At 32.7% G+C, this 27,204-nt stretch overlaps 1 protein-coding gene across 7 annotated transcripts in view; it reads left to right on the top strand.

The window, feature by feature from the left end:
* ASCC3 (activating signal cointegrator 1 complex subunit 3) overlaps positions 1-27,204 on the top strand; it is a 337,927-nt gene that overhangs the window by 121,707 nt on the left and 189,016 nt on the right. For all 7 annotated transcript variants that reach the window (XM_027603944.1, XM_027603946.2, XM_027603941.1 and 4 more), the window contains 3 exons: positions 3,299-3,463; positions 9,394-9,570; positions 12,114-12,185. In XM_027603944.1, coding sequence (XP_027459745.1) covers positions 3,299-3,463; positions 9,394-9,570; positions 12,114-12,185 — 414 coding nt within the window. The remainder of the gene's footprint in view (positions 1-3,298; positions 3,464-9,393; positions 9,571-12,113; positions 12,186-27,204) is intronic.

Genomic DNA, 27,204 nt, shown 5'->3' on the forward strand with positions numbered 1-27,204 from the left:
AAATTCCTAGAAACATACAACCTACTGAGTCATGAAGAAAGAGAAAATCTAACTGGACCAATACATCATATTAATAGAATGAAAGAGAAAAATCATACCATCATCTTACTAGATGCAGAAAAAAATCACTTGACAAAATTGAACATCCCCACACTCCCCCATGTTCTTTGAAGCATTATCAACAGTAGCCAAGACATGGGAACAACCAGTGGATGAATAGATAAAGAAAATGTGATATATATGTACAATGGAATATTGCTCAGCCATAAAAAGGAAGGAAACTCAAACTTTTTGACAACATGGATGGACCTTGAGGACATTATGCTAAGTGAAATAAGACAGAGAATGACCAATACTGCATGTTCTTACTTAAATGTGGAATGTAAAAAAGTTGAACTTAAATAGTGGAGGGGTGGTTGCCAAGGGCTGGAGGTAGGGGAAATGGGGATATATTGGTCAAGGGATATAAACTTACAGCTATAAGATGAGTATGTTCTCAGGATCTAATGTACAGCATGGTAATTGTAATTTACAGTGCTCTATTATATACTTGAAAGTTATTAATAAAGTGGACCTTAAATGTTACCACCACACATGCATACACACATGCACATAATTGTATGAGGGGATGGAAGGGTTAATTAAACTTTTTATGGTAATCATTTAGCATTATATACCTGTATCCAATCACCACATGTGCACCTTAAATTTACATATGTTACATCTCAATATCTCAATAAAGCTGGAAAATAAAAGAGATGAAGTGACTTCCCTTAGGTCATAGTGTTTTAAACGGTGAAATAATAATATTACTATTATTATTTATTATTACTATGTAATGTTACTATTATTATTATTATTATTATTATTAATGTTTAAGTGAATTTACCAGATGAATTGGTTCTGGCAGGTCTTAGGTCATTTGGTATTTCTGTCAAATGGATGAGCATTTTAAAACTAAATACACCAAATTTTTGATCCAATGGTAGTATATAGCATCACAACTATGCCATTTTCCCAGTGGGCAGGATAAAATTGGAACAGTTTCAAGTAATGATTTTTGTATTTCTGAGGGAATAAGTACATATATTGAGAGAAATTTAAGTTGACAGTAAAAATGTTGACAGTTAACCCATGCCCCAATATAAGAGCAGATGGAAATGTCTTGCATGAGTTCCAATTCATTAAGCAAATGTGACACTTTATGTTCTAGCCATTTTAAGTTCAGGGAACTGAAGTGATGAAATAGTAATATAAATGAAGCCTTTTCTCACTATGCTGAAAGTAAAGTATAATAAAATGCTAAAATGGATTTTTAAGGTTTCATTGGTACAGCTTTCTGATATCTGAAAAATTTGATTTTACAATTTGTTGCCATATTGTCATCTCTGAAAGTTAATTATAAGACAGTATTAGCATAATAGTCTAAGTTCATGGTGAGGTAGGTAACCAAGCTTTGTATTTATTATTTAAAGGTGCACCCTGTGTCATTCCTAACATTTGTGACTTAATAAGCTTACTTATTTAAATTTTGATATTAAATGTACAGTGTAGTAGAATTGTTTTGAAAACAGATCAGCATCTTCCAGGATTTTTAATGAAAAAGGTTGTTATTAAGTAATCCCTGGGTGTATTTATATTAATACATCTTGGATTATTTTAAATTTGTCATTATTCAAAGTAGAAGTTCAATTTAAATTTGTTCCAAAAGATTTTAATTCACAGTGAATATTTTTACCCATTTTAGATCTCAAAATTTATTATACATCTGTTTATATTTAATTCCAGCAGCATATCTTTTCTATAAAATTTGATGTGATCTCAACATTGCCATTCAGCTTTAGCAACTTTCAACTAAGTAGCTTTGGATTTATAGTATTTCATATTTTAGATATAAATTCCTTAATCTGATTCATTATAGTTTGTCAGTTAATTTCTGTTCAAGTACAGCTTCTAAATGTTGTCGTTGACACAGTCCATTTCATAATGATAGCAGTGGTAGCTCTAATAATGCAACAGGTCATATTGGCAAATTTAGACTCTGGATTTTTAAGAATTTATATATAACTTGTACCAATCTAAAAAAAAAAAGATTATTATTGTCCCCATAGATGACTTAATCAGATGTGAAATAACAAAAATGTTGAGAGAACAATCTGACTCTCATCTCAGTTAACCCCCTTCAAAGCACAGTTCAGTTGTGACCCTCATCAGTCTCTAATCCTGATACACTGGCCATGAGAGGCCTTGGTCTTGATTTGTTATGTAGTATTCTTTGAATTATCCACATACTGGTTTATTTCCTAATGTAGTATTACTATCATAGAAGGTATATTAAACTTGTCATCTTTGTCTCTGCAACAGGATGATTTTAGAGGACACAATTTAATATGTGAAAAGCAAAGAGAATTATCATTCCAGTTTCACGTTAAATGGTCTGCTACTGTGAAGTTCACATAAATGCCTCAGGCTTACCTTCTGCTCTACACACCCTAGAGTCTCCAGTGACTCAGTCCTTGGGTTGCTATTATGTGCCAGTTAGGCTGTATTATATGTATTAGTTTTGGGTACTAAATAGTGCATATACTAGTTGATATTAAAGGGCAATTTGTTGAAAACTGTGTCATTAGTAAAGTTTCCTTCACATTTGGATAGGTATAAACAGGTGATCATTTCTAGAGTGGATTCTTGATTTCCTTTTTATTGCCTTTTAACACTTGGTTCACTTTGTTGTCCCTTTTCACATAAAGACCATTATCAATGTATGCAGTTTAAAAGATAGAATCGTTTGTTTTTATTTTGTTTTTTTTTTAAGATTTTATTTATTTATTTATTTGATAGCACAGGAGCAGGGGCGGGGGAGGGGCAGAGGGTGAGGGGCAAGCAGACTCCCCACTGAACAGGGAGCCCAAAGCAGGGTTCCATCCCAGGCATGATCCAAAGGCAGATGTTTAACCAACTGAGCCACCCAGGCACCTCAGAATCATTTGTTTTTTTACATCAGAAGACACTTTTCAAAAAATATGTATTTTGTACACTTCACTACAATTTTTTGACAGACTATCATCATTGAGTTTTAAATAATGACTTAATATCACAACTTAAGTGAAGCTAGATGAAATGAAATATTACTCTTGAAGTGACAGTGTCTATAGTAAATTATATATCATTCCAGGATATTTTAAACACTTTTTATTTGATCTGTATAATTGTTGCCTATCATATTTCTTTTTGAATGACATATTTGAAATTTATATTAACTATGTGACTTTTTCTTTTTTTTTAATTTATCTTATAGATGCTTGTGACCACCCCAGAAAAATGGGATGTAGTGACAAGAAAGAGTGTCGGAGATGTAGCTCTTTCCCAAATTGTGAAGCTCCTTATTCTTGATGAAGTTCATTTGCTGCATGAAGATAGGGGACCAGTATTAGAAAGCATAGTGGCACGTACTTTACGGCAGGTAAGAGGAAGTTATTTTTAAGCTTATTTTGGAGGGACGATTAAGTTTTTAAGCTTAAATATAGCATTCAAAAAATATTAATATGTATTATTTATGGGAATAAAGTTAATTTTAGTGTGGGGAAAGTTTTAGGTATTTTGTTTTCATATTGAAAGTTCTCTTTCTTCCTTCCTTCCAAATCTTATTTTATTGAAGTCTCTATAAATTAACAAAAGTAAATACAGGAAAACTTTTAAGCCATTGTTGCAAAGCCAAGTCTAATAATTGACTAAGCAGTATTAAGATATAATAGAACATAGGCAAATATTAGTGATTTCCTCCACTTCTCTCCTATCTGCACTTAACTCCTACCCCCTGAAAAAATCTGAACATGATTTATAATTTTTCTGATATATTAGATAAAGTAAAATATAATCACCTCGTGTGCATAATCTTAATCATTTTTTTTTTAAAAAGACATGTATGTGCTGTCTCTAGTTTCGGAGCTTTGTGGCTATTCATAAATAGTCCACACAAAAATTGGTGAATTTACCAATGTATCATGATTATTTTCTGCCAGCCCTTCTTTTCATTAAATAAAAAGATAAAGTGTCTTAGAATACCCATGAGTATTAAACAGCTCTGATCCAGGTCTAGGTATGGGAATTTAATGTAAAAGATGGAGTACAAAATTTTAGGAAGTTAATATTGCATTTTAAAATGCTTTAAAATAGTGTGTTTTCATCTGGTAAATCCACCATAAAATTCTAGATGGTTAATAATTTAGCTATATCAAACAAAACTCTCTGTACATTAAAGAAGACATAAGAGAGCATTTTTTAATAGCCTTGGGGTAGAGAAGCTCTAAGCAAAATGCAAAACTCCAAAGGTTATAAAGGGAACATGTGGTACATTTGGATATCTAAATATTAAAAACTTCTAACCTGTAAAGATGGCTCCAAAAAGTTAAAATATAAGACAGAATAACAAATTATTTGTAGCACATAAAATAAATCTTTTATATTTAATAGTTATTATAATTAATAAGAAATAAAACTTTTTTAAAAATTTAGAGAAGCATTTCACAGTAGAAATAAACATACTGAGCATTATAGAAAATATGCTTAAGAGGACATGAGAGTTTTATCAGATTGGCAAAAGTGAAAAAAGAATGTAATTTGAAAGCACTCACTAGAATCAGCCCTGTGTTTTTACTTCTAGGGATCTAATGTATGGAAGTCATAGCGCAAACACATAAATATAATAGTAACAGTGTTCACTGTAGTTTTCTTGTTAATGCAGAATATGTTAGAAGCAAGCCAGGTGTCCAACAAAAGATGAAATGGTTTAACAAACTATATTGATACCATAAAATGCTACATTGCAGCCTTTGAAAAGAAAGAGGTAGAGCTGTATGAACTGGACTTAAAAGATATGTTATATTCTCATTAAAAAAGGAAGTTGTCCTGTGTATATAGCACAATCCCGTTTATGTAAAGAAAAAATGTGCAATATGTTTGTATTTTCATTCATTCATTTAGTGAACATATGCCAACCACATATGGCATCTAGGTGCTATGGATATAGTTAACAGAGTTCTTGCTTACATTTAGATTTTAGATTTGGGTAGAGTAGGATGCATATTCACGGAAGGATATTCTACAAACTATAAGGGTGTTTTGATAAAAGAGATGGAATTTGACGGTTGTTTGGGACATGTTCATATTTTATCATATAACTTAAAAATACATGTACACATAGACATATAAACACATATACATAAAACACAAAGGGTTGAAATATTCAAAATGACAAAAATCAGATTTTAGCTAATATCCAATTTAAGAATTTCAAGGATACAGGTAGTTGTGAGACCCAGGTGAAGCACGGAGAAGCCTGGAACTGCCATCACTGCTTTCCAGGTCCTTTCTTGCCATTTTGGATTGGCTCTGGCCCAGATTTTACATAGGAATTCTCAAAAAGAAACATGCAGGGCATCATTTACAAAAAAGAGCTATTTTAATCATATAATGTTTTTATTTTATAGTGTGATACTTATATAACTTAAGTGTTGTTTTTCAGGGAGCCATGCCATAGGAATCCATACATCCTAGGATTATTTACATTGAGCTGCTTAAAGAGACCACATCCATCAGCTAAAAACATTATGAAGATAAGGTCAAGTGAATATCATTAGTACATTTACCAGGAGGTCTGTCATTAGCAAGTTTACAAGGGGATTTGACTAGGACATCTTTCTTTCCTGAGTACCACCAGTTAAGGGAGCAAATAGATTGCAGGCCTGCTGCTAATACTTTCTGTATATATGCACACAGACACATGATATTATGTATTTTATATACACATAAGGCATATAAATTTATAAATATTTTGTTATTTAAAAAGCTATAATTTTCCATATAATATAAATATTATAAACTATATAAGTTAAATGTATATAAACTAAATATATAAAATATAGATTTGTTTACTGCATATGTAATACAATTATAGAAATATATCTTGTATGATACAGGAATATATATTATATATAATATAGATTATATAACATCTAAATATATAATATATTCATCATATAATGAAACTCCACTTGTATGGTTCATCACTACTATGCTCATAAACTACTGATGGCTTGCTGTTTGTTATCTGAAAAAAATGTTTAAATTCCTTATCTGGACATTAAAGACTATTGGAGCTGTGATCGATTTGTCTAATTTTAACTTCTACATGTTCCCTAGCTATAATAGGTTCCAGCCACACAAAACTATTCATTCCTTCCCCTTTTTCTTTCCAGTACCATGGACTCTTTTCTGGAGATGAAATTCATCTCACTGGAGGCAGAATATGTTATTGGTTATGAGATTAAGGGTTATAAATGCAAAATTACATATCTTTATCACTCCACACGTTCATCTGTTGAAAACCTGCTATTCTTATGAATCTGCCAAATATCACTTCTATTAAGTGTTTCCTAGGACTCTGGGTGGCTCAGTCGTTAAGTGTCTGCCTTCAGCTCAGGTCATGATCCCAGGGTCCTGGGATAGAGCCCCGCATCAGGTTCCCTGCTCAGCAGGAAGCCTGCTACTCTCTCTCCCACTCCCCCTGCTTGTGTTCCCTCTTTTGCTGTTTCTTTCTCTGTCAAATAAATAAATAAAATCTTTAAAAAAAATAAGTGTTTCCTAGTTCGCTATTCAAAATGAATTGCGCCTTTTCTGTATTCCCTCTCTGCTCCTTTACTTTGCACATTTTTAGCACTTATCACTGTCATCCTTATAATTTCACAACTTGCTATAATTAATTCTGTCTTCATTTGTATCCTTTACTAGATTTAAAATCCTTGATAGAAGGGTCTATGTGATTCTTCTTATATTCTTAATATGCTATGACAAAGAGCATAACTATGTTTATTAAAAAGCAAACTTCCTGTTTTTATTTGTTGCTTTTGATTACCAGATGTTCCCAGTAGATGGCAGTGTTTTATATACCACATCAACATTTGTAACTAACGGAAGCACCATTAGAATCTATTCTAATACAATGTGGATTGTGTTCAGGTTCTGAAATTTTGTGGTTGTATTAGAGACCAAATTCACAACACACTTGGCATGACTGAGAGGAATTTGGAAGAGAAAAAGTGTAAGAAAGGCCAAATCTGTTGTATTTTATTTATTTTTTTTAATTTTTTATTGTTATGCTGAGCGAAATAAGTCAATCAGAGAAAGACATGTATCATATGACCTCACTGATAGGAGAAATTCTTAATCTCAGGAAACAAACTGAGGATTGCTGGAGTGGGGGTGGGGTGGGAGGGATGGGGTGGCTGGGTGATAGACATTGGGGAGGGTATGTGCTATGGTGAGCGCTGTGAATTGTGCAAGACTGTTGAATCACAGATTTGTACCTCTGAAACAAATAATGGAATATATGTGAAGAAAAAAAAAAGATAAAGAGGCCATGTTCTGCAAATCTGTTGTATTGAGCAAGATTTAACTACAATTAGTTGTCTTCTTAACTGTCTGAATTTAGATTTTATCTAAGGGCAAATGTCATAAAAACTTACTGCATAGTTTTGGGCTAATGATACAGAAGAAGCTGTAAAATATTAAAATTTTTATTGTTTTCAACAATTAATACTTTTTAGGTGGATATGTGTAGTTTATAGAGCTTCGAGATTTGGTTTAGGACATAAAGTTCCAAGTTACTCTCATTTAAAAGAAAATAATACAGCCTTATATATATTGAGAATAATAGGATTATACATTTAGATACAAAATAGAGTAGTTTTAAAATGGATTTTTAGCAGAAAAATGTCCATTGTGTTTGCCGAGCATCATGTATTTAACATGGAAATACCCTAAAAATATGTTCAGTAACTTTTATGTTGTAAATAATGATTTTAAAACCAAAAATCACTTTCATTTCCTTTCACATCACCATCAGTACTACATAGAACTATTGTGTAATTAAAATCATCATTCTAATCACTGTAAAGAATTCTCATCACAACATGTAAAGGAGGTTTCTTTAAGTAATAGGTATGTTCATTGTTTCCCCTATAGAGGGTTCCTTTGTTTTAAGTTGGGTTTGGTTTGGGATTTTGCTCATATTCATAAGAAAATTTGTGGTCAGATGTTGTGTATGTACTTATACTTTCATTTTCATCCATCTCTATCATGTTTTAATCCTCTCTCCTTATGCTTCTGCAAACAGTCTCAGTATGTGTGGATCTCTGTCTTACTCATTCTGTCCCCATTGCCTAAAGTTTCATAACTTTTCGTTATGAATATAAAATTATCTTAATATAAAGTGCTTAATGATAATTTGTGAAGGCAATTTGAAAACTTCCTCTGTGATGATAGAATAGTTGTGTTTGTTTCTCAGAAATTCATCTGCTTTACTGATATGCTCAACTATATGTTACTATGACATAGTAAAAGGAATACTACATAATAGCTAAAGAATTATGGACTAAGTAAGCAATCTGTACTTAGGGAAGGAAGATGCTGATTTTTTTTAAAAGGTTCATGGAGAAGCACCTGGGTGGTTGAGTCGGTTAGGTGTCTGACTCCTGATTTCAGCTCAGGTTATGATCTCCCGGTTGTGAAATGGAGCCTTGCATTATGCTCCTCACTGGGCATGGATCCTGCTTAAGACTCTCTCTCCCTTTGCCTCTGCCCCTCCCCACCTCTAAAAAAAACCCCAATAAATAAATAAATAATAAAATGTTTAAAATGTCCCTGGAAATAATTTTTCATTGAATGTATTGTAACACATAGTTTCAAATATTTCTGTCATGAAATTGTTATGCATTTTAAATTTAAATTTGTAAAACACTAGAAATATTTTATCTTATTTTAGACTTTTATGCTTTTAATTTTTAGCACCTGAAATTATAAATTTGTAAAACTTAAGACTAAAACCTAATCCATGTATGTCACTTACCTTATTACATTTTTAGAAAAAAAAAAAAATTAACTGATAGGATTTTCCAGTTCAGGAAATCTGCTAAAATTACATTTTTAATTATTTTATATTATTCTTTTTTTTAAGATTTTATTTATTTGACAGAGAGAGACAGCGAGAGCAGGAACACAAGCAGGGGGAGTGGGAGAGGGAGAAGCAGGCTTCCCGCTGAGCAGGGAGCCCGATGTGGGACTCAATCCCAGGACTCTGGGATCATGACCTGAGCTGAAGGCAGACGCTTAACGACTGAGCCACCCAGGCACCCTATATTATTCTTAATGCCAGGTTTAGGTCAGTTTTCTTTCATAATATCTGTCTTCTAGACTGTGTGTTGTTATTACATATTGGTGGAGGGGAATCTTGTTTTATTGTAAATGTTTCATACTCTATTAAAACTTATTTCAAACTCTATAAAAATCCAAATGGGTTGAATTTACATCATACATTAAATAATATAACCCATGTAGGTGGAATCCACACAGAGTATGATAAGGATTCTTGGGCTCTCTGCAACCTTACCCAACTACCTCGATGTTGCTACATTTTTACACGTTAATCCCTGTATTGGACTTTTCTACTTTGATGGCCGTTTTCGACCAGTTCCTCTTGGACAGACATTTCTGGGGGTTAAAAGTGCAAATAAGGTAAATATTTTTTAATAATATACTTTTCTAAAACTGTTTTTGTGGATTTATTGTTTAATGCTTGTTTGGGATTTCTCCAAAGGACCTAATCTGTAAGATTACAAACGTTTTAGACAAAATCAAGCACATTTCCTTAACTATATGTAGTAAAAAAAAAACTCCTTCCAAAAGTTGCTTATAGTTTGCATTGCTATTATCAATGTATATTTTGTATTCTTGGCTAAGAATACAAGTTATATATAAGGTTTAAGTTTCAAAAAGTTATTTTGATATGATTGAAGATGGTATGAAATAATAAAAAACTTTCATTAAACCAGTAATATACATTTTGATATGATATTCATCTAAAATAATACATTTTATGCAATTGAAAAATAATTCCTAGTAGCAACTATTAATGGAGGTGTTCTATTTCATTGTAATATTTTATAATTACCATATTAATTATATATATGTGGCATTTATGAAATTCTTTATAATGCTTTTAAAAGTTGTTTATAGTATTACTATGTACCATTTATACTATTAGGGTGCTTATTTTAGACTTTTATAATATTGTGAAAGAATATTGTACTTTGCTCAAAATTTTGAATTTAATATTCTGTTTAATGACACTTTTTTCTCTGTAGAAGAAATAGGTTTAAAAGAAGATTCAAACTCCTTATGACCTCTTCATAAAAGAAAATAAGATGGAATCATGTGTTGTTATGTCAGCCTTGGTCTTTAGTGTATTGCATTACTTGTCTAAAAAGATTTTTATTAGTAAAGTAGGGTCATTTTACCTTACACTATTACAAATAAAATACTCAGCTAAAAAATACCAGAAGTGACTCATAAAACAGTGTCTGTGCTCCATCTACATTGCATCAAAGTAAGGTATCTTTGGAGTTGTGGGGAGCCATTTCATACTTATGGACAAAAGTCTAGTTCATGATATGATAATAGTCATGCTGTACATATTTTATCATTAATTTGTTTCAAGTGCTTTTCAGTATCGCTTGTTTTTTCAGTCACTTAATATATATTTGATTATTTAGTATATTTTAATGTATCATTAGGACAGATGTAGAGTTTTTTTTATAGCTTTAGATTGTTCTTTCAGCTTTATAATTTAAATGGTAGCAGATGGTTATCACCGAAAGGTACAGAGAATAAAAATTTTTCAGATGCTTTTCAGCCATTTGAAATTTTTTTTAAATTCTGTCATACAAAGTGGTAAATCACTTAAAGCTAATTAAATTCAAAGTATTTGCACCACAGTATGTTAACATTGTAATCATAAAAGGAATGGCATCAGGTGATTAAACCACCATAATTATTTTGTAAGTTTAGAAGTTGGGCAATATTAGAAAAACACTTTTACATATCTTACTGTAAATAGTAAATTAATTATATGTATTAATTATAGATACAGATTTTTCTGTCTTACTAAAATGAATTATTATTACACTCAGTGAAATATACAATTGGTAACCATTAAGCATTTCCCCAGGGTGTTGTTTACTATATTTGCTAACCAGTTATTAATTTGTCATCTTATATGAAAGGAAATCCTTGTAGGTTTCTCAGAGTTTCATTCAGAAACATATGATGTGATTCAGTTATCATGGAAGAACATAGGAAGATGGTGTGCCTGACACCTCTAATTTGAAATAATGGCTTTGGTTGGAACTCAACTCAGACTACACTGAAAAAATTATTGTGAGCTAAAGTTGTTTTTGAATCATTAATGGGGAGTAAATTATCTTCTGATTATCTCATTTTAGTTACCACAAATCATAAGAGTAACAGAATGATAAAACGTTTACTTTATTAAAGCAAATAGTCCAAATCATAGTCATTTCAGATATATATGACATTTTCATCCCTTCCACACTCTTAATAAATGTTAAATAGAGAGATACAGGCTGAATCACATGCCTGCTCCTTTGGATTAAACATCTTACGTTTTTGGTTGGAAGTTTTCCTCATCATTAATAGGGAAAATGAGACCCTCATGAATTTGATATTAAATTTTCAATTAGTCTGAAAAATGTTTCTGTAGAAAAATGTCTACCCTTCTCCATATATATTACAGAAAGAGTATGTTTCCTTCAATTTCAGCTTTATATACCATGGCATTCTACTAGTAGTGTTCTGGTGATTTTGAGAATTCCATAAGAAAGCTCTATAGTTTATAGAATGAAATAGAAGAAAAACAGCCTGAAGAGCGGGCTTTCCTGGGAAAAGCCGAGAAAACTTTAAAATTATTCTAAAATATCTACAACTAGTATATTACCCTTAAAATTGTCTTTAAAAAACTTGACACACTTAGAAAGTTAGTACTCTGAAAGTATTATATGAGGTATTTTATTTGTACTTTTAAACCATATTGTGTTTGTTTCTTATTAAGTTGTTACATGCTAGGTATTTATATTGCATTTGTTGCTTCTGCATTCTACTTAATCTGAAAGGGAAAAAAGATTTTAAAATCTGCAGTTTTGTTGGTAGTTAGAAAGTTTATAATAGCTTCATTTTATTATTTGTGTTTTAAAAACCTTAAGGTACAACAATTGAATAACATGGACGAAGTATGCTATGAAAATGTTTTGAAGCAAGTAAAGGCTGGACACCAGGTACACTTACTTTCTTTTACTCTGTTTTTAGAGGATCTTTAATGGTTAAAATTATTTTTTATGCTCTTAAAATTTTTCTTGAATTCTGAGATAATGACTATGAATTTTTAGTTCTTAATAATTTTTTAGTTCAGTGGTTAGCCATGTAAGTCATAAAATATTCATAGATAATATTATCCTCCCAATATTGATAGGTCATCCTGTCTTGTTTGCCATTTTATTCAGTAGATAAGACAGAGAAGAATGTCATCCTTTATTCAGTAGATAAGACAGAGAAGAATTTCATACTTTACACTTCTGGTTTTTTGTTTTTTCTTTTTAATCTTTTTAAAAAGCACCAGTCTTCTTTCATGCCTCAAAAATTTTAATTTCTATTTTTTACATAATGTAAAAATCTGAAATGTTATATTATTTACTGTTTTCATGAAGTAGTATCAACTGAAATATATATAATAAAGTTTTATATTGTTTTATTGTGCTTGGAAGTTAAGCAGTTTTACTTTTATTTTTTATTTTTTTTTTAAAGATTTTATTTATTTATTTGAGAGAGAGAGAGAATGAGAGATAGAGAGCATGAGAGGGAAGAGGGTCAGAGGGAGAAGCAGACTCCCTGCCGAGCAGGGAGTCCGACGTGGGACTCGATCCTGGGACTCCAGGATCATGACCTGAGCCGAAGGCAGTCGCTTAACCAACTGAGCCACCCAGGCGCCCCAGTTTTACTTTTAAACTCCATTGTTCAAAATGCTCCATTCAAGATTGTTAAAGAAAAAGTGGAATGATAATAATTGCTTACATAAAACTTAATCATTGCCCAATTGTATATGGGTCTTTGGATCATTTTATTTTATTATAGAATTTTTTTCTGTCATTAACCTTTTATGGCACATAAAATTAAATACTTTCTGGTCCTTTGGTTTTTAAATTTGTTTAAGAGTAGTGAAATCCTTTTTTTCCAGACTAAATCTTGTTTCAAGGCCCAGTATATAAACAGATCAAAGATGAATTAAACTTGAAGACATGGAACACTGCCCACTTTGATGCATTTTTTCCCCTTCAAGAAATAGTTTTAAAATCAGGTTTCTAACTAATCTCAAGAGAATGTCCTTATGTTTAAGAATAACTTTTAGATGGGCACCTGGGTGGCTCAGTAGTTAAGCTTCTGCCTTCGGCTCAGGTCATGATCCCAGGGTCCTGGGATCGAGCCCCACATCGAGCTCCCTGCTCAGCGGGAAGGCTGCTTCTCCCTCTCCCACTCCCCCTGCTTGTGTTCCCTCTCTCACTGTCTCTCTCTGTCAAATACATAAATAAAAAATTAAAAAAAAAAAAGAATAACTTTTAGGGAAGAGAAATCATGATTAAATTATATAATATTAGTGACTTACCTTAACGATTAGGAAATGTCTGAAACTGCTAAAGTTATATTTATTTTCACTGAATTCTCTCACCAGCCAATGAAGCAGGTACTGTTTTCATCATTTGACAAATGAATAAAAAGAGGTGCTATACAAAATAAAGTAATATGTTTCCATCATTTACTAGTGTAGTCGTAAATTCAGTCCATGTGAGCGTGAAGTGTCCACTAACCATTGTGTCATTATCACTTCATGTGCATTTATTTTATATCAGTGTATTTTTTTGATCTTCATTAAGAAACTACTTTATGAATTGCATTATTTATTATGTACAAATAAAGTAATGGTAAAGACCAAAATTCTTTCTTTAATGAAAAGCATTACCAAACACCAACTACTTATTCTTAGTCAGGAGACAGGAAACTTTTTGGAATGGGCGACATAGTAAATAATTTCAGCTTTACAGGCCTTTTGTTCTTTTTTGTAGCTACTTAGTTGTGCTATTGTAGCATGAAAGTCGCCATGGACAGTATAGGGACAATTAGGCACAGCTGTGTTTCAATAAAACTTTATTTACAAAAACAAGCAGCAACTGCATGTGGCTTGTTTTCCAACCTCTGTTCTAGATTGCCTCACGAGATTTAGTTGTAGTAAATGTCTGATAATCCCAAAATGTTATCTAGAGAAACTTGACAGCATTTCAGTGAAAATCCTAAAAGAAAGAAATATCCTATATAGCCACCAATATTTGTACCTTCTTTGTAAACAAACGAGATAAATTCGGTATAATTAGGTAGCTATTACTGCCATGGACATTTATTTCTAACTCTTATATTACAGAAAATTTAAACTGTATTATTAGCTAAGGAATTTAGCTGTAGAATCCATAAAATCTATTTGTATACACTATATTAAAAATGTTAAATAAATTTTTAAATGTTTTCTCCATTAAATTTTTTAAAAAATAGATGTTCTTTTTTAGAACAATTTTGGGTTCACAGCAAAATTTAATGGAAAGTAGAGAGAGTTCTCATACAACACCTGCCCCCACATATGCACAGCTTCCTTCACTGTCAACATTCTGCACAAGAGTGGTACATGTATTTCAATCAATGAACCTACATCGACATGTCAGTATCACCTAAAGTCCATAGTTTACCTTAGGGTTCACTCTTGGTGTTCATTCTGTAGGTTTGGACAAATGTATAATGACATACATCCACCATTATAGTGTCACGAAGAACAATTTCATTGCCCTATAATACTCTGTGTTCAGCCTGTTCATCATTCCTTCCCATATACCCCTGGAAACCAATGACCTTTTAAGTCTTCTTAGTCTCTCTGTAGTTTTGCCTTTTCCAGAATGTCATACAGTTTGTAGTCTTTTCACATTGGCTTTTTTCACAGTATCTATTTGAGGTTTTAAATGTCTTCTCATGACTTGATAGCGTATTCTTTTTAGTACTGAATAATACTTCAATGTCTGGATATACTACTGTTTGTTTATTTACATACTGAATGATATCTTGATTGCTGCCAGGTTTTGGCACTTATGAATAAAGCTGCCATAAACATCAGTGTACAAGTTTTGTGTGGACTTAGGTTTACAGCTTCTTTGGATAAATACCAAGGAGTGTGATTCCTGGATCATATGGTGAGAGTATGTTGAATTTTGTAAGAAACTGCCATACTGTCTTCCAAAGTTGTATAGCATTTTGCATCCCCACCATCAATGAATACGAATTCCTCTTGCTCCATAGCCTCACTAGCATTTGGTGATGTCAGTACTTTGGCCATTCTAAGAGGTGTGTAGTGGTATCTTGTTGTTTTAATTTGCATTTCCCTAATGACAAATGATGTTGAATGTATTTTATATGCTTATTTTCCATCTGTCTATATTTGGTGAAGTGTCTGTTTAGGTCTTTGGCCATTTTAAAATCAGGTTGTTCATTTTCTTATTGTTGAGTTTTAAGAGTTGTTTGTATACTTTGGATAAAAGTCATTTATCAGATGTGTCTTTTGCAAGTATTCTCTCCCAGTCTGTGACTTGTCTTCTCATTTTCTCATCGGTGTCTTTTACAGAGCAGTTTTTAATTTTAGTGGAATCCAGCTCATCAATTATGTCATGGTGTTGTATCTAAACTTTGTTGATACATCAGCTTTGGTGTTGTATCTAAAAAGGTCATCACCACACCTAAAGATTTTCGCCTAGGTTATCACCTAGGAATTTTATAGTTTCATGTTTACATTTAGACCTATGATTGGTTTTCAGTTAAATTTTGCGAAGGGTATGAGGTCTGTGTCTAGATTTATTTATTTTTGTATGTGGAAGTCCAGTTGTTCCAGCACCATTTGTTGAAAAGACTATCTTTGCTCCATTTTATCACCTTTGCTCATTTCTCAAAGATCAGTTAGTTATCTTTATGGCTTATTTCTGCATTTCCTATTCTTTTCCATTTGTTTGGCTATTCTTTAGCCTATACTAAAGTGTTTTTGATTACTGTATCTATATAGTGAAGTCAGGTAGTATTATTCCTCCAACTTTGTTCTTTAGCATTGTGTTGACTATTCTGGGTCTCCACTTAAGTATGAACTGTGAGCAAACATTCTTTTTTCCATAATTTTTAATCATGATAAGATTTCTTCTGTCACAGGAGAATTTTTTTTTCTAATCTATAATAAATTTCATTATAAATGCAAACCCTTAAAGATTTTTTTATCTCTTTTAAAATAATGGAAATATTTAAAACACCACTAGTAGGAATGTGTTGCTTCTAGAATTAAAAAAAAAAATTAAAACAATCATTTTTCTTCCAATTGCAGTTAGCACTTAGTGACCAGATAAGTAGATAATTGTTTCATTACTTTGGAACACAAGATTGCTTCTAATAGAAATAAATCACTTTTTTTAGAATAAAAGGAGTTTTTGTGAATTCTTTCTTGGTAAGGCTGATAAATACATATATCCATGTATAAACATATACATAAATGTACATAGTTGTAAATACTAATAAAAATAAATGGATTAATAATGCCATTACTGCCAGTACTGTAACTATTTGGGGGCCTTAGGAACTACAGGTCACTTATCTTTTTAACATTATTTGCCTTTATCATGCTGTTTATAATTGTTCTTTAAGTATATTTGTTGTATTAGCCCCACCTTTTTTCATTAAATTACAAAATCTTACATTATAAAATATTTCTTTAAAAAATAAAATGCACCCTTATTCCTAAATGTTGGAAAGAGTAGTAGTTGCATCTTCTGTCGTAAGTAAAAATCCAAGTAAATGTTGTTACTTAGAGGATCCTAGGAAGATTATTTCCTCTTCTTCTAGCATAGTTCTTTCACTGTTTCAGAGGCTAACATGTCTCCATAGGAATCATGCATGATTCATAAAATGTGTGGGCTGGGGGTTTTTAGTCAATAGAGATGAGATCTTACTGCCATTCCTTTCATTCTTAGTGTGAAATTGTTTCATGCTTTACTTTTCAAAAAGAAAGCTGCCAGAGGGCAGGCACTTGCAGTTATAAATTCTAAAAGGACAAGTTGGGATGGAGGGCTGGGTTCACAGCACTGGCTTTCTGTTTAGGAAGGACAGACTTGGATGGGATACCACAGGGGAGGTTTCATGCTGCTCTAGGGCATGAGGAACCTAGGAATAGAGAGTGAGCAAAGCTGAGGCAGAAGTTGGGGACAAGCATGACCTCCCCACCTTTTGTGTACATGTCATGGCATCCACAGTTGCCAGCCTTTTAAGGATGCATGACCTCCCAGCTCTCTTCCCCTGCACTCCTGTCTGACTAAAAATGCACTGTGGGTGATTGTGTAGAGTATGATTGTAATTTGAGAGCCCACAGAAACACTTAGGGATCAGGGATTGTGTCCATATCTGTGCCTTTTTCCAAACAAGAATTAGAGCAGGATAACTATGACGCTCTTCAGGCTGTTCAGGCTTCTTAAGAAGTCAGGCTTAGGCTGCAGGTTTCATAATTTCTGTTTTTGAATGATTAGTGATGATGTTTATTTTCCATAGTAAACATGATAGTAGAATGTTCATAAGTTTTGTAGAAATACCCATGCATCTCCTTTACTTTTTTAATTATAAAAATAACAACACTAAGGAAAATTTTTATAGTTCCACTATTATTTTACCATTTTAACATTATTATTGTAATTTTTATATACATCCCACTACTCATTTTTTATCCAGTTGCACATGTAGCTTTCAATTTTGTTCATTCAAACTTAATTATTAGTTATAATCCATTACTAAATTATACTGTAAATACAGTTTTATATTCACTGTTTTCTTTAATGAATACTGAACGTTTTTCATTGTTTCTGCATGGTTCTAACAGCTTTAATGTCTGTAAAGAGAGAAAGGGAGTTTTTATTCGGTTTGTAAGTTTCAGACACCACATGAGTCTCTTTGGATGTTTAATCTTCCCAAACCTTCTAACATAAGAATTATGATCTCCTTTTGTTAAAAGAGAAATTGAACCTATGACGTGTTAAGCAGCTTCCCAAGCTAGTACATGCAGCTAGTGAAGGCTTGCGCCAGGACTGAAACACAAGTCTGTGTTGATAAAGCCCACAGCATCTTCAGAACTTTACACTGCTCCTTTGCTATTAAGCTGACATTAGCTCTTCCTTTATTACTGGTTATTCCTACATTAGTGAGTGTTTTCAGTTTTGCAATTTTCTATTATTAAAGATAGTGCTACTGTAGTGACCATCTTTCTGCCTATTATTTTTTTCTGTTGAAAGATTTAATCAGGATAAATTTCCTAAAATGGAATTACGACACAAATGGCCACATTTTGTGGTCTTGCCACATGATCCTATAATACATTCAGAATGGGTTATAATATTTTATGGTCATAGTGGACCTATATAGGATTTTAGAAACTTAATGCCATGTTTTTCTGAAAAGTTTATCAGTGTAATATGATGTAAGGTTATGATCTGCTGTGTTTGCTATTTTGAATTTGTTTTACAATTTTAAAGCATATAAGAAAGTGGTATCATACCAGTGAACTTTTTTCTTAATTAGCAGCTATTTTAAATCATGATTATGAAAACAGTTTTGCATATCATATTGTTCATGTTTTGCTTTGGGTGTACACTCACTTTCAATTAGAAAAAACTGTTTTTCCCTGTGTTTTTGCTTCATGACTGTGACCGTGTGGTCTTTGACCTCTGTAATTGCATTTCTTTTTTTTAAGAGAGGGCGAGACAGAAGTGAAGGGAAGGGTAGAGGGAGAGGGAGAGAGAGAATCCTAAGCAGAGTCCACGCCCAGTGCAGAGTCCAGCTTGGGGCTCGATCTCACAACCCTGAGATCATGACCTGAGCTGAAATCAAGAGATAGACACTTAATTGACTGAGCCACCCAGGGACCCCTATAATTGCATTTTTAAAAAGTAATTTAGGGGTGCCTGGGTAGCTCAGTCAGTTAAGCATCTGCCTTTGGCTTAGGTCATGATCCCAGGGTCCTGGGATCGAGCCCCGTGTCGGGCTCCCTGCTCGGCGGGAAGCCTGCTTCTCCCTCTCCCACTCCTCCTGCTTGTGTTCCCTCTCTCGCTGTGTCTCTCTCTGTCAAATAAATAAATAAAATCTTTAAAAAATAAATAAAAAATAAAATGTAGTTTAAATATAATTAATATAAAAGAGATTAAGGGGAAAAAAAGAATTTGGACAAATTTAACTTTTGGATGTACCAAAAAGCAAAAATGAGGGGGAATAAATCACTAATTCTACCATCCAGAGTGTTTGTTGGTATATGTACTTTCATTTTTTTTTAATTTCCTTTTTTTCTCAGTTACCTGTATAGTTTCTCTGTTATATTTTGTCTATCCAAAAATGTGACAGAACCTTAAATAGAAACAATAACATTGAAGTATAAACACAGATCAAAGATGTCCTATTTAAAAATTTAACCAGTGTGTTCTACGTAGTGTTGTCCTTTTAGGTTTTGTGCTCCAGCAGGACAGGTCCTACAAAGTAAGATTGGGTTACAACAATATACTGTTAGTTAAGTTCCTAGTGTAGTGTGTCTTGTGCATGAGGTGTCTGGTAAATACAATTTGATTGTGACCAATTGCCTCATCTTCAAAGGTTTAACATCTTTAGTGAGATGGGGATGATGGGAAATACGAAATGCATAAAGACTATGACTTACTGGTTGATATTTGCTTCTAATTTTGCTAGTATTACAAATGCCTAGGCCAGCACCTTCAAATTATAAATACTGAGTTGTCAGGGCAGTCTTATATTAATGTAAGCATCTCTAGAGCTCTTTCACAACATAATTTGAAAACAGAGCTCCATCTTTTCATTCTTTATTACCTATATTATGTGTGTAACTTTGGGAAAGTTGCTCAAAACTAAAATCTTTTTCTGTTTCAGTCTTTTCAAAGGGATCATTCTAAGTCTTCTATTTGTAAGTTGCTCTGCCAAGTATGATTTGGCCTATGAATTCATTTAGCTTAATGTGTGGCAGCTTCTACTGATGGCCTTTGTAATATGTCCAGAACTGAAATTGCAAGGAAGATACTTAGAAAGGAAGGCCATTACACATTTTGATTTTGGAAGCTGAGATAGATACCTATTTCAACAAGACTAACAATCTTTGAATTAATCCATCACACAAGAATTCCTACTTCACAGTTCTCCTTGATTACTGAGGCTTATGTGGAAGTTTGTTTTCAGGGGCTTAGAGCCCCCCGCCTTGCTGGATTATTTTTTTCCCTTTTTTCTCTCCTTAAAGACATACCTTCACTAAGGTGTACTCCTCTACTTTTATTAGAAGGTTACCAAAGAACTTCCCAATAGATTAAAGTTTCCGAGTTGTGTTTTTCCCCCCTCATAGTTGAGGTTGACTATAATGTTAATTCAGTTACTGTCTGTCTTCATAAAAGGTTCCAAGTAATAAATTTCAACAAATAAATTTGTATCCATCTGTCAGAAAATGAAAAATATATAATTCAACAGTCTTTTCACCTTATTATCTAAAAAACTGATACCCAAATTAACTCTTCATTTATACTATTCTGCCTAGTCAGATGACTGAAAAATGTAACTATATATGCTTCATTCTGAAAGACTCTTCTCTTTAAATGTTTTGTTGTCTGGTAAATTATATAAGTGTTTGTATATGTGTGTGTATATAGAGAGAGAGGCAGACCTTTGCTTATAGAATTTGGTTATAGTTATAACTAACTGTATTAGTGCTTTGCTCTTAAGTAGCCAACTACATATTCAGTAAATGTGCTTTTCCTTGTTATTAAGGGAACATAAGTTCTTTCTTATGGGGCTGTGTACCTAACAAACTTCAGCTTTATTTTGTTGCTTTTTAAATACATCTTAGCGGGGCGCCTGGGTGGCTCAGTTGGTTAAGCGACTGCCTTCGGCTCAGGTCATGATCCTGGAGTCCCGGGATCGAGTCCCGCATCGGGCTCCCTGCTCAGCGGGGAGTCTGCTTCTCCCTCTGACCCTCTTCCCTCTCGTGCTCTCTATCTCTCATTCTCTCTCTCTCAAATAAATAAATAAAATCTTAAAAAAAATTATTTTAAATACATCTTAGCAATTAATATACAATAATTAGAAACTGTAAGTAATGTATTCTACTCCAGGAAAATCAATTGAATTTTCCCTACGACCACCTCATGCCCCCCTCTCCTTGCCAACTGGTTAAAAAATCCTTCCAGTGACTATTCCTTGATTTTGTTTGTTTTCTTGCTTCAAGTTGTTTAGTATTTTGGATTTTCTCCCTAATTGTGGTTTCCCTAAATACTTTAATCAGAGCAGCTACTTTTCAGACCATTATTTTCAGACTGAAATAAGTGTCCATTTAAAAAAATAAAAAATATAACTCTCAAGCGAGTGAATAGTTTTTAATGCTAAAAATTAACACTTTCCTCTTAAATACACAAATGAATTTCTTCTGTTTCTCTCCATTTAGATTAAATTAGAATAGAGCAAATTTCATGTTCAAAAGCCATGCTGATATTCTCTGGTCATACTATTCCATGGGTTTCAGTATACTAATCATCTAAACTTATGTGCTCATGTACTTAATAGATTTTATGTTCATCTTTGCCTTAAAAGTATTAAAAACAGTAGGAGGCAGTTGTGTTCCACTCAAGTATGTGTGATGACAGATGGAGAAAATCTTTTCATGTTGACTTTTCAACAGTCATACTCTGCAAGACTTCAAGTCCTCTTGGCTATTGGGAAATTAAAAGTTGGCGATTCAGCCTTTAATTCTGATCCATCTGCTCAAACTAATGAGACGTCTCATTTGTAAGCTTCTCTTTGTGTTACCAAATGCAAGTACAGCTTTATCATTCCTGTTAATAATTCCCCTCCTCCTGCGTAACTTGCAGAATGGGAAAATAATTGATGCCTTAACCCTATTGAGATTTTTCTTGTTATACAAACTTTGTTACAGTGATAAAAAAAGAAATTAGAAACTGTCTCAGAGATTATAGCATATTTATTATAAGTTAACTTGTTCTTTTTTTACATTATCAAAAAAGCATCCTTATTTAATAGCTTACTCAAAATCTACAAACAGTTTCAAGAATAAAAGGCTTTGCGGTATTAAAGAGGAAAAAAGTTACCTTCGGTCTTGGATTAATACTTAATATCAGCTTTTCCTTATTTAGATGTGTCCTTGTTTTCTCTTCATTGGAACTTTTTAGTAGATATTTCTGTTTCTAATAAGAAATCACCCTTAAAATTGACTACTAAATATATATTAATTTAACTTTTGACTATTTGAGGGGAATTATTTTTGTTTCTTATCATACCTTCTTAGTTTCTATAAAAATAATTATGTACAACTGAAACAAATTTTACTATGCTAACTTCAATAATGGATCTTTCCATTGGCCTGTTTCCCTAAAAAAAGTTTTCTTCCTCCAGATACAAGCATCTAATTCTCGGTACCAGTGTTCTGTCATGTCAAATTTGTTTAACATGACTTTTATTTGTGAATTGAGTGCTGCCTTCTTCATTCCCTCCTGCCAAATCGAGACATATTCCCAAAGGAATATAAAAGCAAGACACTTAAGGAGGAGACATTTTAACAACTGTGAGCACAAGAATTAAAGATATTCCTCCTTCATCTTTACCATTAAAGACAGTACTGTTAAGGGAATATTTCAGGAGTATTTTCATATTTTTTTAAGATTTTATTTATTGAGAGAGAGAGCATGCGTGCAAGTTGGAAGGGGGCAGAGGCAGAGGGAGGGAGAGAATCTCAAGCAGACTTCTCACTGAGCACAGAGCCCCACATGGGGCTCGATCTCATGACCTGAGCTGAAATCAAGAGTCAGACATTTAACTGACTGAGCCCCCCAGGCACCCCCAATTCAGGAGTTTTTTAACTATAAGAAATCTAAAAGAAGCATTCATGAAATCTCTTACTTTTGGGTTTGGACATACTACAATTCAGATACCCAAGAGGAGAGGCTAGGCAAGATAATATGGGTCTAGATCAGAAAAGAGGTCTGGGTTGGGAACATAAAGGTAAGAGTTATTTCTATAAAGGCCATAAATGGGATAGGATGAAACAAGAAAAAGTGCTAAATTTAAAAAAAAGGTTTGGGAACAAACCAGGTAGAGAAGGAAAAGGCTACAAAGAAAGAAGATGACCAAAGAGAAACAAGGAGAATTTTATATCATAAGAGCCAGAAAAAAAAAAAAAAAGATGCAAAGAGAAATTAGCATTTGCACCTACTTCCACTTGTATAATCTCTCTGCAATCCCTCAATTATTTTATTCTCAACTATGAGTTACTGTCATCAAGAAATTTTGCCTTTAAAAAAATCTTTATTAAGGATATATCAAGATCTGCTTTGCCTTAATATTCAGTTAAAACTCTCTTTGGCTTTGGCCTATGGAAGACTGAACAGCAGCATGCCTAGGTCAACATAATTTTCCATGTTCCTAAAGTAGGTATGGCTAAAATATATAGTATTATGATCACAGGATCATCCTAGCAGCTGATAGTGCTAAGAAATAAGTGCTCCTGACCATAATGTCCAATTTTAAAATTTTATACAGTGGTATAATATAATGAAAATTCATCAGTTATAATTTTCAATTTAGGAGTTAAAATTTTAGGCATGCGTACTTTAAGAACATCTAAAATTTAGTATGTCCAAACCCAATTCATAAAATTTTCGCCCTCAACCAATAGTATTCCATCCATTATTTCTTGGTTTAGTGAATGGCATAACTGTAGATTTAGTTCCATAAGTCAGAAACCTAGAAGTTGTCCTTGTCAACTAACTCTCCCTTGTTCTCATTTCTAATCCTTCATTAACACCTACTCATTTTACCTAAGTGTCTTTCAAATCTGCTCATTTCTCTCCATCCCCTCCTTCTCCTGAACCGTCACTTCTACCATCTAATCCAGGTAACCATCATGTTGTCCATGGACTGTTCTAGCCACCTCTTAATGGCTCTCCCTGCATTCATTCTGGCTTTCTAACTGCTCTGTACATTGCAGCTGGCTAGAATGATCTTTTCAAAGTACAGCTCCAGGATGACACTTGAATGCTTCAAGCTGCTTTAAAAGGGTTCAGGGGGTCCCTATATTGTCTGGCCTTTACCTTCTATCTTCATCACATACCTCTCTCCTTCATCTCCTACCTCCTGTCTTTCTGGCCTTCTTTCAGACCCTCATCATAGAGATACTCTTCTATTTACCTCTGAGCTTTTGCATAACTTATTCCCTCTAATCTCACACATCTTTCCTTACTCTCTGCTTAGTTATCCTATATTAAATCCTTCAGATTTTATCTTTGTTAGAGAAACCTTTGTATACCTCCCTTACTCTTTCACCTCCTTACATGAACTATATAATAGCATAGCCTACATCTTCTTCATATATCTGACTATAGTTTTACATTTTTTTTCTGGCTCGTTTTGGTTAATGGCACTTTCTGTTATAAGATATGAGTCCCATAAAGAAAATGGCTAGCCATGGTCTTGCTCATCATTGTATTGTCATGACCTCACCAGTACCTGGAGCACAGCTGGTGCACAGATAATGTTTGATGAATGAGTGAATAGGAGATATGGTAGCCTTCACAAGTCAGAAGTAATTCTTAAGGAATCAGGGGGCAACTAACTTCAGGAAAATCAAGAAAATAATCATTAGTCCTACAGTAAGCTGAATGTCCAGGCAGAGAGTAGAACAATCTGGAGATGTTGAATGACATCAAAGATGCTTTGTTTACCTTCTTAAGGAAATTCCCCCCCTCCTTCCCTGCCCCGTTAGCTGTAAAGGTCAGTGGAAGAATGTTGGTATTCTCCTTTAAATTGTTTCATTACATAAATTTATTCTTAATATTATTTCATCTAGTTATATAGTCTTTTCTGTTAGACATATTAAATTACCTCATTTTCTCCTAGTTTGAGATATCCGACTTAACTATTTTTCATGATATAGACATCATTTGTGCCACCAGTTATTTGAAGTTAATATATTCTTTTATTTCTATTCATTAAGCCCTAGAGAAGTAACTTTTGAACCCTTTTAAAATTTCACAAGGGAACAGAGAAAAATTTCATTTTTCTGAAATACAGCCTACCATAAGAGTACTCAATTACATTCTTGAAATTTTATATATAATAGTTCCTTTATTAACTTTGTAATGTTCTCTTCATTTGCAAAGGGAATATTTTTTAGTGAAGAATATTAGTATTACATTTTTCCTTCATTGCTATTAACATTTTTCTCCTAATTCTTTGAGGATTTTCATGTTACTGAAATAATAACATTCTTGTAACAAATGAACTAACACAAAGGTGCAAAAAGAAAAGGCTAATGAATTACTTTCCCCTTATCTCACTTGACCCTCAGTACCTCATACCCCTGAAATGTATTCAGTTTTCTCCTGGTACATAAAGACTAATACAAGTATGAACATATTTTTAGGAATTTGAACATTTTTTACATTGGTAATTAGTGGTTTCTGGAATTTACAGCAAAAATTCACAGAGCACAGTGAAACAGTTTGATTCAGAATGATGTTTAGAAATTTTGAAGGTATAAACTAGGTTTAGCTCTATTCTTGTACAGACTACAAATAGCCAAAAGATCAAAAGAAAAAAATAATGCTGTCCGTGCCAAAAGATCAAAAGAAAAAAAATAATGCTGTCCGTAAGCTTGGAAAAAACTAGAAGCAAAATAATTTTATTTTCCTGAAACTCATTTTCTTTCTATTCGATACATTGCTGAGCACCAGGGAACATACATAACAACTCAAAACTGCAAGGTGAGGCCTATGTTCCGTCCATTTCATCCATTATATAGTTGTATATCATCTCTATTTTTACGTGCCTGATCAGTATAACTTCCTTATAGAAGTTACTAACTTTTCTATCCATTTTCTCATTCTTTGTGGCTTCTTTTGTGCCCTTCTTCATGTGTAAAGTAGCAAAATATGAAGGCAGTACAAATTGCTTTGCCCTCTTACTGGATACTATTTTTTTAACCATATTATTATGTAATTTTCCTCTCAGTTTGTTCTCTTTCACACCTCTAGAATATTTTGCTTAAAAATAGCAATAACTGTTGGGCTTTGCTTATATGCTTTATGCATGTAACCAATGTATAAATGCACATTTTCTGACATAACTGCATGTTTTACATAAAAGGTGAAGTTAGCTAAATATATAATTTATTGTAAATTTTGTTACTTAAAGATTCTATATAGGTCTATAGCTGTTTTAAATAAAATATTCCAGATTTAGGAAGTGAATTTATTAGATTATTTGGTAATTTATTAATGTGACTTTTCTAATTATAGTATTAAATTATAGTAAGTAAATAATTATTAGGTTAAATAATATAAAGAAGCTTTTAGTCTGTTTTACAGTATTCACTTCTGTCAAACACTTTGTATATTCAATATTTTTAATCTCTTAAAAATAGAACTAACTTAACATACATATTCATTTTATACTATTATTTGAATTATTTATATTATTTAACTAACAGTAATAATGTAGATTTGGGAAATACTAAAACAATGTTTGACTGCTTATAGTCATTTTTCTGTCTTTTTATAATAACACCATAGAAAATTCTCTAGGCGGCCATTCAGAATATTTCACATTAAATTGTCAGAAGTTAATTTAACAGCTATTTATTTCATTTTAGAAAATGGTATATTGAATCTCTGTTAACTAGTTTCCAGCTGATATTTGGACTTGCAAGTAGTTGGTAGATATGTTTGATAAGTTTAGTTACCACTATAAGCATTTGTTGACTACATTTTTATAGCCCTCTTTTGATAAAATTGAACAAACAGTATCTTTATTAAAGCTGAGTATTAAATTTTGTGTCCCAGGGAAATCTGATAGAACTATTCATGTATTTCCTCAAAGTGCATACAAGGGAGGTGAATATTCAAACTTAATTAACCAATGCAGCTTTTTACTGTCTTGCCTATAGCTGGGGTTTTTATCTTTTTTGTTGTTCTTATTGTTGTCTTATAGCATATTTAAGTGAGAAGGGGTGGGAAGAAAAAATTATGTCTCTATAGATATTATAAATCAGGATTCTGTTTTTAAGGGAATAACACAACAGTCTCGTATCTCATTTTTTTCTTGGTTTTTATAAATGAGTAGATAGGAAATGCAGCT

Source organism: Zalophus californianus, chromosome 7 (genome assembly GCF_009762305.2).
Source record: "Zalophus californianus isolate mZalCal1 chromosome 7, mZalCal1.pri.v2, whole genome shotgun sequence".
Taxonomy (NCBI): Eukaryota; Metazoa; Chordata; class Mammalia; order Carnivora; family Otariidae; genus Zalophus; species Zalophus californianus.